The sequence below is a fragment of the Aethina tumida genome, chromosome 1 (assembly GCF_024364675.1).
Source record: "Aethina tumida isolate Nest 87 chromosome 1, icAetTumi1.1, whole genome shotgun sequence".
In the NCBI taxonomy this organism is placed as follows: domain Eukaryota; kingdom Metazoa; phylum Arthropoda; class Insecta; order Coleoptera; family Nitidulidae; genus Aethina; species Aethina tumida.
This window is the reverse complement of record NC_065435.1, coordinates 1,827,864-1,841,563: the sequence shown is the minus strand read 5'-3', so window position 1 is coordinate 1,841,563 and position 13,700 is coordinate 1,827,864. Positions and strand designations below refer to the sequence as shown.

Genomic DNA, 13,700 nt, shown 5'->3' with positions numbered 1-13,700 from the left:
ATAGAAAGTAATAAAAAAGTACAAATTAAATTTTTTGAACGACAATAACGAATCCAGCTTTATTTCATTTTTTTTTTTTGTAAAAATAACTTTATTGTTTATGATAAACAGTTTTTGTTTTATAGTTAAAATTCTGCAAATATAAGTTTTTCAAAGCACATCAAAAATTTTAGCACCCATATACATATATAGTAAATGTTATTACAATCATAAATTGATGCAAAAATATTCTTTGTTTGCTGTCGTAAAAATACGTTTCACATGGAGAATATTTTATATGCATGTTAAATTGCATTTTTTTGCAAAGAATACAACGTTTTATGTACACATATTGTTCCAAATAATAAACTATTGTTATTAAAATATCCAAACTGTGTGTATTCGGGTGTTTTGTTACATAATTGATTAATTTAGCTTTTAATTGAATTTTTAATTACATGTTAAAGCAAATATAAAATTGTTCGTTAATTATTTAACAAAACATTTTATAAATTAGCGGTATTTAGCATTAATGAAAACATAAATAAATAAATAAATAAATAAATAAATGGAATTGTTTGGATTTCCAGGGATTGTCTATTAAAGGTAATAATTATATAAAAACACGTGTTGGTATTAAAAACAATTTATTATTTACCGTAATTACAAGTTGTTAAACATAACAATATTTGAACGATATTATAAATATTATTAATATAGGCTGTAAGATTAGGTGACAACGCTTTTTGTGTTGACATCATAGGTCGAACATCGTTGTTTAAAACTAAAGTCAAAGTAAACTAATTCATATTATTATTTATTATATTTTTTGAATGATATTTGATATGTCATTAATATTATAAAATTTCACCTTTATTGAATTTACTTATTACTTTTCCTGTCGTACACCACGTAAATTGGACCAGAGCTTCAGGATGGACTTTCGGACTTTTCAGGATTTCGATTTTGGTTGATGGACAAACGTAACAGTAGATTGAATACTTTTGTCCACAACTGCGAAAGATGCTGAAAGCTTTGGTCGAATTTACGTGGAATCCGTACGTATAAAACTGTGCGCCTGTATTAAATAAGAAACAGAAAATAGTTACTATAAAGTGTTTATTAATATAGTTATAAATCGCATTTATTCAGATAGTTTAAACGTAATTTTAAATTGTTTATTTCTACAACATTTATAGAATTATAATAATAATTCAAACAGTTAGTTAAATTTGCAATAAGATATACTTAAGAATAGAAGAATGAAGATGAGACATTGAAGAGTTAGTTGTTAACTTAAATCTATCCAAGCCTATCACACTTGTCAAATATACCTAAATGTATGTCATTAGAAAAACAACACTATCTAAGTTTAACCATAAATTTGTACTCATCAATGTTTCTGGTGAAATAACTATAGAGAAAACAGCATGCAATATATAGATAATAGGATTCTTTTATCGTTGTTATTTAACAGTTTTTATAATCTAGGATATTCGACTTTATAGTAACTTGCCTTATGAATATTTGATAAGATGCTCTGAAGGAACGTTCTTTTTATTGATCCAATTGTAATATTCCACAAACATTTTCCTCGAATATCAATTTTCCGTATTTGAAAGTATAATTTACCTGAAATTGTCCATAAATTTTTCACTTAACCCCCTTGTAAAAATTTCAATTCACTTTCGCAAACATGTCAAAGGAAAGAATTGTGTCATATTGAGAACTGGATCTGAAAAAATCGTCACTTCTTTAACGTTTCAAGTATGATTGTAATACAACCCGATGCCAGCATATAAAGCTATGTATGTATAATATGTATGTATGTAAGTATAACAATAAAAAACAATATGTTCCAAGTGCACCTGCATATTAGATATGCACTTACTGGAAGTACATAGAACATAAAATATTACTTACTGAACGACCTACATGATGTAATGCAAATCTAAAATACACTTGCCAAATCAAAACTTGCATGTCATGTGATATTATTTCTATTAAAATGAAATTCGTACACTTTTTTACATTCGAAACAGCCTTTCGTTATTTTACATTTACATCAAATCAACAGTATTTTGTATTAACAAAAACTAATATCACCTCTTTGTTAACTTGATGTATGCGCAAAACAAGTTCGGTGGAGCCAATCTAAATTCTATTTTCTAAAATAGCGTTCGAATTTGAAAGGTTCCTAAAGCATTTAATATAAATACTGTAGCTGATGTATTAAAATAATATTAAGGCATTTAATATCACCGCAATATCTGCGCTATAATCGAAGGAGATGCTTTAAATTCATCACCTCCAATTGCCCCACTAGCAAATTATTTTTAACTTCGCTCCTTTCATTTTAATAGAGACAAACAATTGCAAAATAAAATATCGTAAGTATAATAATGAAATTTATTGATTCAGCCAATACAGATCATATTGACCGATTCAAAAGACAAGAAGTTAACATAGATAGAATATAGAATAGGAGAAAAATTAACTTATCATAATAAGCTATCGATAAATTAAAACCAACTGCTTGTTCCCCCTCCTAATTTTGAACCTATGCCTCCAAGACTTTTACCAAGCATATTGCCAACTCTACCGGCTACCATGGTGCCAACATTCGACACGAAATTTCCATCTTCGCCGCCCAAACTTTCCATTATTTTTGATTTGTTCCGGCTCTCCGACTCTTCTTCTAAACCATCCATACTAAACAACAACAACAAAACCATTCTCACCCACTCAAGAAATATGGAACTATTCTAAATACTCCATCCTTAATATCTCAGAAAGAGCTGTAAAGAATTCTGCCACAAATTCTTCAAATTATCTTAGCACAGAAGTTGATATGGTGTCAAAGTTAATAAATAATCAATTCAATGTTTTTATGGGGTATTCTAAAGTCAAAGGTTCAGGTCCCTAAATACAGAAAAGCAATTATGGAGAGTCCTTCGTCATACTAATTTCTGTACACATAAAAACGGTGGTTATTTTGAACAGTTGACTAAAGTGCTTTTTCCTTCTTCATTCCAGAAACATGTTGGAACAGTGTTCAAATGCTCTATATGCTGTATGTGGTGCCATCTACGTCATACATCAAATTTGTTAACAATCAGAATTTTTCAACCCCAAAAACCCTGTACACCAAGTATTATAATGTTAACACAATCCTATCAAGAAATACTGAAGAAACTTAAAAGAATAAATTATTAACTTTGACTCCCAATATCTTCGTAATTGTCAACTTTTGTATTAAGGAAAGATATTTATCTTTACCTCAAAAATTGGACGTGGAATTCTGTACAGATCTTTCAGGAACACCCTGTATGCCAATATATAAAATACTAATAATATGTTACCCTTCATTTTGTCCGACAGTAAGCGCACATGTGGCTTCTTCAGTTTGCATTCTTTGAGCTATCGTCTGATAAGCTTTTGAGTTCAGTTTGTCTTCCATAACACCTTGGAGTTCAAAATCGGAATATATTTTCTGAAAGTCATTATTTTTTAATTAACCAATCAAACACCAGTTGTACAGATCGTACCTTTACTATATGAGCAAGGCACGTACATTGGTGTGGATGCAAAGTATGATCCAGCCGTTCTGATAACCAGTTGCAAAGCATATTGATTTGACTGGTGTACCATTGTTCAAAAAAATTCAAAATCCATAATTCATCTGTCACCTTCCCCCTAATCTGGTCCATGCAGTTACGTGTGAAATTCACATAACCTTGACCCATATCCTTGCCAGAACCAGAGACGTTCTGCAAAAGGTACTGTTTTGTAAGGAGCACCTTCCGGACAAGTTATAAACTTACCGTAAAGCTTAGAATCGAACCTATTAAGCTTCCCTCATCATACCTTGACAGTTTTGATAGAGTGGCTTCTAAAACTGACATCAGTTTATTGATCATACCTTGATTCATGCTCGCTAACGTCTTATCGATTTGATCGTCGATTTTCGTATGATACTGATGCTAAAAAGAACCAAAGAAATTCGCACCTCCATCACAACTCCTATTCCCAACAACTCACCAAATCTATACCATCAACAGCGCACAATTTAAACGACTGATTCTTGGCATCCAAAATAACATTGACCATGGCGCACATTTCAGAGGGCAAAATATAATCGGTTGATATAAATGTGACAGTCTTTTTAAGCCACTGCTGGAAGGCAGTTTCGGTTCTTTGGATGCAAGACTCCATCATGTCGCAAGCCATCAGTTTCAAACGCTGCTCCAAGTGCTGTCGGAATTCCGCGTCCGGCCAATGCAGATCCCGGATGAACGACTGCAACGCATCCAGTTTCCAGAACAAGTCCTCGGATGTCGCACAGCCATTCCTAAAAATTTATCAAAGACAAGTTTCTTCTGCTTCTCCACCTCAGCAGGAGGGATAGTATGAAGAAGGTCTTACCCTTTGATCTCCCATCTTTCCTTCTCGAAACCTTTATGAATCGACTGAGCAATTGACGACTCCATTAGGTCTACATATCGAACAACCAATGGGGCAAATGTATCTCTGAGATGACGATGGAACCTGCCATTCTTCAAATTGTCTACAACAAACACCCGGTTAATTGTCTTCAATAGATTAAATTATGTGGAATACCATCAGCTCTCAAATAATCATTGAGGATCTGAAACAGTGGGAATGACTCCCAACTGTTAGGTGGTTGCTCCGCAAGCACTCTGTCCATGTCGACGCCAAACAATGACCAAAAGATCTCGGCATGTTCCACCAGTAGATCACTGAACCAAGCGAAGGCCTGTACATACAAAATCAATGTCAGTTTTCTCATAATACTTGATTATTTAAATTAATTGTGATTGGTTAGTTAATTTCTTAACACCATAAGCATGCATATCAGGCGCTGACTGAAATATGCAACATCAAAAAACCGGGAAGGTACAGATAAAGGCCAATCATCACACTGCATACCGACTGCATTTGGAAGCAATAGCAAAATTTCATCAGAGTTTCAATGTTTTCAAGAGGAAGGGCTTTCAATAAGTCAAGGGAAAGGTTATTTTTTTTATCTGTTGGGTTTACTTATTGAAGGCATGAATTTTGTTTGAGGTGTACAGTAGCAGACTGTGACTCAGTCGGCACCTGGTTACTAAATTTACCAACGGTTTTCCTTAGACTCTAGTATTAATTAATTTTCCAAACCGTTGGTATTTGGTTTATGGAATTTTCCGTAAGACAGATGTGTGAGAAGTTTTCATGTGTCGTACGCAAAATTTAAACGTATTGCAACAAACAGAAGTTTTTTAAATTTGGATCTTTAATGATGAAGTGGTCTCTCATCACCACTAAAATTCTAACAGAAGAGAAGTCTCTTCGTTCATTTTTTAATTTTTTAACTATCGGCTGATTCAATCGAGGATTTAGATTAAGCCACCTGTTTGTCATCAACACCCAAAAAATTCTAATAAAAAAATAAAACAAAAGAAGAGTAAAAGTAGAGATAATAGATGTACGTGCCGTAGGATTAGTGGCATCAGGAGTGTAAGTGGCATGCTGAGGCATGCAATAGCGAGACACAGAGTTTTGGTGCTTGGCGTCACGGACCGGAGTGCCTGGAGCGGGACTACTACTATTAGTTCCCGCTGAGGCTGCTTGAGTAGACGGTTGCCGCTCTGCCTTGCGCAGTTGCTACATGTACATACAGAATTACGATTACACATAACATTTAATACAATACATTTTACACAGTCGCAGATATGAACACTTCATAAATGGATGTTTAGGTTCATACAACATATAAATAATACAAGGTCCAAGAGCTAATCCAATTCATTACCAAATGCTCTTCTAGCCATCTACTAATGGAAGTGAAGGGTAAATTTTACAAAGAATTATTATTTGATACTACCATGATTTGATTCTGCTGCGTATAACATCAATCTATGAAGTTAACTTTGAATATATCCATAACACGGAGTTTTCACAAAAGAAACAAAGAGTGAACATTTCTGAATCATCCTATGTCAATGAATTCAACTAATTAGAAGTTACTTATGAATAGAAAATCTACTGGGGAAATGCTTACTTAAACTATAATCCTCGCTTCAACATTACTAGAACGATAAACTTCTTTTGTGAAAATGTGTACTTTCACTCAGATCGTAACAATTTTTCAATATTTTTCTAAATTAATCTGAAATATTGAAATATTGTTAAGGATCAGTTTACAATGATTTAAAGAAAACCATCTTCATCGGATGAATAATGAAAGCTTGAACATACTCAAGACAAAATGATCAAAGTATAACCAAACAGTTAACTGTTGATCATAGTATGGAAGTGAATCTATATTTGTTACACCCTTCATTAAAGCAACGTAACAGATAACTGACAACAAATATGGAAGCACTTTGATGATAACGAAATGGAAGATGCAAACAATTAAATTGAGGAAATTTGAGGATTCAAAATTATCCATTCACACAAAAAATAACATTAAGGTATATTAGTAATAATGAGTAAATTCGGTAACACTTTCAAAATGTCTGATTGTTAGTAAGGTTATTGTTGTCATAGGAGGAAGATGCACAAACCTGATTCAAAGTCCTTTGAATCAGATTTGTTCCTTTCAATATATTGATGTAAGGAAATTAGCGTTCCACATCTAATTGAGGGAGTAGTTTCTACGTTCATTGGTACAGACAGTTGGTTGGTTATGACATCTGTTAGTTTTGATTCAATTCAATATTAGGAATCTACCCACCTCGGCATAATGTTCTTCGTTTTGTTGTAACAAGTCGACGCACAATTCAGCTAGATGAATTAAATCATCTAGTTTCTTGTTGGGTGAAACCATTGTTTCGCCCCTTAGGTCTTCTGCAACAGCGGAAACAGAGACTATTTGATGATGAATAAAACGTGTAGGTGTAGACCCACCTTCAATTTTGGCTTCGGACGACAACCTGGTGTAGTTGACTAGTGCGGCAGTTTCCAAACATTTTTTGATCATTCCACGAACGTCTTCCGGCGGTACTGGGGTGACGATGTCTTTCATTAGGACCCTTTCTAACAACGAAAGGGTCGCTTTTAAAGCACCTTCAGGTCTGCCAAATGGGAAGCAGTACCTACAAGTGTCAGCAAAGCATTTAATAAAACACATTTCAAGACATTGCCGTATTGTTGTCAGTAAGTGTAGGAGTGTAACCTGTGAAACTTGTTGTTGCATGTATTTGCGTATTGTATGTCACATTTAGACACACACACATTAAATTGGTTACCTGAAATTTGTTATTTGGTTTTCTAATAAAACGCGCAATCTTTCCTTGATCTCCTGGAATTTCTCCTTTTCCTCATGCGTCACACTTCCAACTCCATCAGGTCTAAAGTTATTACTGTTGTTATCAATTAATCGGTATTTTTAAGCTCTAGGGTTATTCTACAAACCTGTTTCCGTGTACATGACTAGCACAAAACGCAAAACTATAATGGATCAGCGTTGGGTCTATCATAACGTTTTTCTCTGCTCTATCTAACAGATCGGAGAGGTAACACAAATGTCTATAACATCCTCTTACACCATATCTAGCACAATATTCATCTAATACGAAAACTTGACCAGGGCTAAACCAACCCTGAAAAAAATAGGTTTGAATCGTTCCTTAGGCGATTTATAGTACCACAGTCTTACCAAAGAACAATAAGGATCACTTAAACGATACTCTAAGGTTAGATTCTGAAGAATTTTAAACATCGAAGCATGATCAAACTGACAAGGATCAGCTGAAATGAAATCTTCCATGCCGTGTTTTCTGGCACGATCAGCATCTGAAACTAATTATTAAAACATCCGTTTTGTAACAAAAACTACCGGACTGTTTACCGCCTTGTATTTTGGAAATGGTGGAGTTTTTGTCTTGAAGGGTGACAGGTGGCGTGGGTTTGTGGGATTGGCCAGTGGCTCTGTACATGGCCATAACCCAAAGGTGACATTCATTTTCGTCGTCACTGGCGAATATAATGCTGTCACCTTCTTTGACAGCATTGAAAAAGTACCTGCCACCTTCCAAATCTGAAACAATCAGGTTTAAGTATGGCCGACAAACCCAGGATTATTATTAAGGGAGGCAACTTACGCTTACCCATTCCAACCATCAAGTTTGCTGAAACAAACATGGTTGTCAAATTGTGGCTTATCGTATAATAAGAATTCTGATCTTACCACTAGATGCTTCGATGTAATCTACAGTGTATGCGTCTAGCTGCATCATCTCTGAAGGTTCCGATTTCTTTTCTTTGTAACTACACATTGCAAAGGTATATTGAGACACTTGCACTAAGACGTAGTATCTCTTCTTCCATTTTTTCCACACGTTCTTCCCTAACGCGTACAAATAGCCACAGTGCTTCATGTTTAAAGGCTTATCCATCCGACACGCGATCTTTATCTTTAAATCTTGGTCAGGAAGATTTTTAGGTACGCTCATTTTGTGCCATTCGGGAGCCTAAATAATTTCTTATATATTGACCTGTTAACGTTACACGCACACACACAACAAAATTTGTTTCCTAAAGTCAACACACTAGAAGCACAACTTACATAATCCTAGCTTTTCGTGTGTTTAAGCCCTGATTTTATCTAATGGAAACTAACTAACAGTTATGTAAGAACCAACAACATCAAAAATTTCAAGAAGTATTTCATTTGTAGTTACCTTTGGTGACAGTGGAGTGGGTTTCAAAATAACCTTCCCCAACTCCTTGTCTTCTAAGGCGAGCATGGCTGGATTTTCGGTGTATAGCTTCACTTTGACGACGGGCAGCGAATGAGTGGTGCAGAAGTCCCCCTGAGTGTCCCACATCGGTTTCGACGCCTCCGCCTGATCTGTTTGCAGCTTCTCGCCGTTCTCCACCTCCATGGTACAATACACAATTCTGTTGGGAGCCAAAGATTTTAAACCTCTAACTTCCATAACAATAACCTGCAAAGTTTTGATTATGTAATATGATTTGAGGAGAACTCCAATGTTTTGTGAACAAAAGCGGTAGAGGATAACATGATCGGTCCCTTCCGGAAGATGCGAAAGGTGGAACATTGAAGACGTGCTTAACCACAACCATTAAGAGGATAGTTTATCCATTAGCGATTAAGGGAGATGCGATTAATTGATGAACTATCCTCATCAACATTCACAATAGATGTAAACAAGAGGATGAAGAAGAATTGTGCTGTGAATGTTTCATGAAGGTGCTAAAAACAATGTATAGAACAGAAGGCGTATTTCAGAAGCATTTGTCGAAAATCACATCCAGTACAGTGCAAGTAGTCAACCTTGAGCAAAATATTGATAATTAAGAAACAATGTTATAATGAAGGTAAGGTAAGGACAATAATGAGAAGAAAAATTAATTACATTGATTGAAGCAAAAAGATGTTATGGTTGAAGAAATATCTCGTGTATCCATTTGCAGTGGAAAAGACCACAATGAAAACCTTACGATGTTTTGGCTTGGATGTATACAAAATGGGGATTATTGGAAGAATTATTTGATCAAGCCTGTGAAGGTGGTTTAAAATGATGTGAAGAATTCCTTCCAAAAACGTGCGGTGCTGAAGCTAACGTAGTGAGAAGACATCGATGAAGTAAACAACATAGATATCATCCAAGCTTGATTCAGTGACAATGGACAGTAGATAAAACAGGTAGGCAGCCATTTCGATGTTTATCTGGAAATTAATTACCTCTAATTGAAAAGTTAAAACTACATCAAGTTTTGTTAGTTGTGTATCGCTATCGGCAGAATCTCCTTCAAGTTTTGCTAAAGATCCTTGCGATCTAAAAGAAGTAACATAATTCATCAATATGTGCTTCACATTATACGAATTATTATGGTTATGCAACCTGTGATTATAGCGTTTTAGTTTTTGTAAGCCATATTTAGAATCCATTGATCCTTTAGATACGGGCAGAGATTCTAGGTTGGCCATCAATAAGTTTATTGATGATTTCAGTTCTTCTATGTACAGAGACTCCATTTCTTTTAAAACGAATTTCGGCATTAATTTTCGATTCTGGAAACATCGATTAATTAGATTATGTTTAGTTAATTGGTTTATGTCATAATCGTATTAACCTTTTCCATTTCTGCTACTTTTTGCATTCGCCCATCTAATTCCCTTCTAATGGCTGCTGCTTGTTCATCGGCAGAGTCAAGCTGAAACTTTCATTTTACAAAATATTCTCTAGCTTCAGAAGAAGTTATTACCAGTAGCGCATTGAAAAGTAGTTGATGTTCGAATTTTTTAACACCTAATATTTGTTGAAACATGTCGTAAAGCTGTTCTTTGGTTAAAATTAGTTCGGAATTTAAGTTTTGTTGCATTCTAGAAGGCCTCTTGCTATCTTCGTCTCCCGCAACTAGAAGAAATTTCATACTAAGGTTGGCAATTTATAATTTTCTAGTGTCTACCTTTCAAAATACAGTCGAATTTCGCCATCCATGATGTGAAGACAGTTTCCTTGCTAATTCCTTCTATCTCCGGCAAAGACCTGTAAATATACTTTCAAATATATATCCAGAACCTAATAGTCACTTTACGACTGGAATTATGGAAATTTGAATAAGGAATAAAAATACATTGCCGGGAATCAAATTGGACCCGATGTCGTAAAATTATTGCCCACGGAACTGTCCCCGTTAAACATAAACCGCTGACGAGGTTCCATAATTTTTATTGCGTTTAAAACTTTTACTGCAAGCTCGAGTTTGCAAAAGTTAATTGGCTAATAAAATAACCACGCACCTGTCATTGCGGATATACGGATATAAAGTAGCATCGCTTACCTAACCCGTTTCTCGATGTTGTTTCGAAAGACCTCCCTGAAGTCGAACTGCGAACACGCCCCGGACTGCACCATCTTGATGACCCGCTCCGATTTCAGGAACACGTCGTAGTAATTCTGCACGGCGTTCTGGAAGGCTTCGTCGGCCATTATTTGTGTTTCACCCTTCAGAAAACTCTGTAATTTACTCTAATAGTAGAACAGTGGAGACGGAAGTGCTTATTGGAGTTGAACTACCTGAAACCGTGTGGTGATCGTCTCCAGCTGGTGCTTGGTGATTTTCGTTTGTCTTCGAGTCATGTCGGTCGGCTGTTTGGCGTTGAACGGATACGCGATGCATCTCGATATAAAAACGTAGAGCTGTATTCGTCGTTTCCTCTCCTCCTCCTCACGTTCCTGTTTCTCTTGTAGATCTACTTCGGTTTTCTCGGACGCTACCGATGGGGATGGGCTCGTGGGTCTTGGTAAGGAATTTGTTCTTGATCCTATACTGTGAGTCAGCGTTTCGGCTGACACGGCACTTGATGGTGATAAAGAACGCTGTGGATTTGCATTGTTTGGTACCTCCAAATTTCCACTGCCTAGTTCGGAACCGCTGTGAGGGTGGCTGTGGTACGGGGACGTTTCAGCCTGGAAATTGCATTTACTCCAATAACGTTCGATGTTATCGTATTAAGCCGTGAAATTAAATTTGGGCATTATCAAGATAACGTATCACTAAAATGTGTTCAATAAAATGTACCCAGATAAACATATGGCATGTTCATTTGTTGCATTGTACCTTTGATTGGAATTATATAATGGAACCGTCAATCACGTGGTAGATAAGTTGTATCATGTATTTTAAAATAAAAGACTATAACTTTGTTGATTGGAGTGCTTATTGATTTTATATTTACCACAAACAAGAACAGTTTGAAGCAAAGTTTAAATTTAGAAACCACTCTAACTTTTTCATTGTTACTTCATGTTTGCTACTGGAAATTAGTGTTCTCAAATGCTTTTTCTACACCAATTTTATATGTCTTTGTTAAAATAAACTAATGGTAACAACGTATTAAAAAAAGCTTTCTAAAATATCAAGTACCAAGTATATAAAAACCAAGTTTTTAATCAAAGTAACTTAATTTTAATTCAAGATGTATCAAATAAAAGTAATCGAAGTAGATAGACAACATTTGCAAATATTTCCCAGATTATCGATTGTGATCTTTGACCTTTGATTTTTGAACTTTATGTAACATAAGGGTAGCTCCATGACGAATAAATTTTTAATTTCTGCAAATAATCTTCGAAACTGCCATTCGAAACGAAATTATTGAGCTCATGTTAGCTGACATAGAAATAGATGTTCTCAATTTTATTATTGTATCAGTGCCCCTTATTTATATTTATAGTGAATCAATAAAACGCGAAAGCACATAATAAATAGAGCTGATTACTGCAGCTGTCAGTTTTATGACACGGTCATTGTCAACCACTTAAGATGGAGTAGTTAATTATGAGTAACATGGATTTTTAGTGTGAATTAAGTAGCCATAAACGAAGCAATGGCATTAAACGCTCTCACAACAGTAATTTGCATTTAACTGCATTCCTAGTTTATTGCATCTTTTGACCTTTTAACACGAGCTCATGATGAAGTTGCACTGTCAGTCATAAACATTTTAATATTCTGTCAGCAATTAATAATTTTAATACTGAAATTTATTAACATCAGTACTAGCTATTACATTGGTACAAGTTAGCTCACCGGCATTTGATGAGATGGGTGATGATGTGCATGATGATGGCCCGATGGGTGATGTCCTGCATGATGTCCAGTTCCATGCTCTTCATCACTGTCTTCTTCAGATGATGATGGATCTATCATCTTATCTCAACCAACCAATCTCGCCCAGTCGATCTAAAATAAAGTTTTAGGTGTTGTGTAAATATCAATTTTTGACTTGTACGTGCATAGGTGGCTAAATTAAAAACACATGTTGACCTAGTTTCTATCCCTGAAGTACAATTAATGTCTACATATAGCATTAGTGGTATTGTACGTGTGTGTGTGTGTGATTGTATTACTGCTATGACAATAACTGCTGTTTGTTTTATCGTTGCAGCAGATGCTGAGATGTTTATTGGTACCATTCGAATAACACACAAAGCGAATACGTGTAATATTTTGATACAGGGTGTCGATTGTGTACGTGTACAAGTGTGTTGGCAGGCACTAATGCAGAACGTTCGTACTGCAAAAGCAGGAAGGCGTTTTATTTGTTTCACTGACCTTACTCGTCGCTCTTAGCTACAGAGAATGTTTCCGATGCTATCCCATTCTGCGTGCACGAACCCAAACTCAATACTTATACGTCCACGTGAATATTTACAGTTTAACTTCGCCGTTTTGCCAATTTAAAAACAACTAACGTCTATGGTTTCTAGTATGAATGTGATGGCAATGTGGGGCATTAGGTTCATCAGAAAAGGTTTAGTATTGATTTCTGGCCTGCGTTGCAGAATAAGCATGTCCTAAACAGGGACGGACTGGTCCGTGGTACGCGCAACTCCGTTGCACGAAGCGCGTCGTGCAATCAACATCAAAAATCATGCGGGAACGTTTTGTCTTTCAAATGTTTTTAAGGTTTTTCACCAAAAAATTACGTATATTTTCATTTCTGTAGTGTTCATTTTGATGTTATAACTGCATTTGTTGTATGTTCACTTTAAAAATACATTGTTAAAAATGGTGAATGTGACATTATATATTAATTTTTAAATTTATCTTTTAAGAATCATGATAAAATCGTTTTTTTTTTTGTATTGTCTTTAAATATATGTTAAACACTAAGTATATACGTCATTTAATTTTAATAATTAAAAAAAGTTTAATAATACATAGAAATATTGACA

At 35.1% G+C, this 13,700-nt stretch overlaps 1 protein-coding gene across 5 annotated transcripts; it reads right to left on the bottom strand.

Moving 5' to 3' along the window:
• Nucleotides 1-609: 609 nt before the first annotated feature.
• On the bottom strand, nucleotides 610-13,214 carry LOC109601211 (calcium-dependent secretion activator). Of its 5 annotated transcripts, none has more exons than XM_049961997.1 (25): nucleotides 13,078-13,214; nucleotides 12,553-12,705; nucleotides 11,037-11,429; nucleotides 10,801-10,976; nucleotides 10,426-10,505; nucleotides 10,222-10,373; nucleotides 10,090-10,170; nucleotides 9,698-10,027; nucleotides 8,670-8,936; nucleotides 8,177-8,459; nucleotides 8,091-8,117; nucleotides 7,838-8,026; nucleotides 7,646-7,788; nucleotides 7,402-7,589; nucleotides 7,236-7,349; nucleotides 6,895-7,082; nucleotides 6,722-6,855; nucleotides 5,476-5,646; nucleotides 4,600-4,756; nucleotides 4,405-4,546; nucleotides 4,021-4,330; nucleotides 3,804-3,962; nucleotides 3,528-3,749; nucleotides 3,342-3,472; nucleotides 610-2,691 (listed from the first exon to the last, which is right to left on the bottom strand). In XM_049961997.1, the coding sequence occupies exons 2-25, from the start codon at nucleotides 12,670-12,672 to the stop codon at nucleotides 2,502-2,504; spliced, it is 4,347 nt and encodes a 1,448-aa protein (XP_049817954.1). In that variant the 5' UTR covers nucleotides 12,673-12,705; nucleotides 13,078-13,214; the 3' UTR covers nucleotides 610-2,501. The 5 variants fall into 5 exon arrangements, with proteins under 5 accessions (XP_049817954.1, XP_019873003.2, XP_019873010.2 ...); XM_020017444.2 differs by having other exon boundaries at nucleotides 6,722-6,834; nucleotides 7,646-7,782; XM_020017451.2 differs by having other exon boundaries at nucleotides 6,722-6,834; nucleotides 7,646-7,782; nucleotides 8,097-8,117.
• Between the last annotated feature and the right edge of the window lie 486 nt (nucleotides 13,215-13,700).

Bases quoted from the DNA above. Each gene is read 5' to 3' on its own strand.
- LOC109601211 (XM_049961997.1), bottom strand. From the start codon at position 12,672: ATGATAGATCCATCATCATCTGAAGAAGACAGTGATGAAGAGCATGGA. The intron at 10,506-10,800 runs GTAAGCGATGCT...GTATATTTACAG, and splicing joins AACATCGAGAAACGGGTTAG to GTCTTTGCCGGAGATAGAAG. The intron at 8,118-8,176 runs GTAAGATCAGAA...TGTTTGTTTCAG, and splicing joins TTACATCGAAGCATCTAGTG to CAAACTTGATGGTTGGAATG.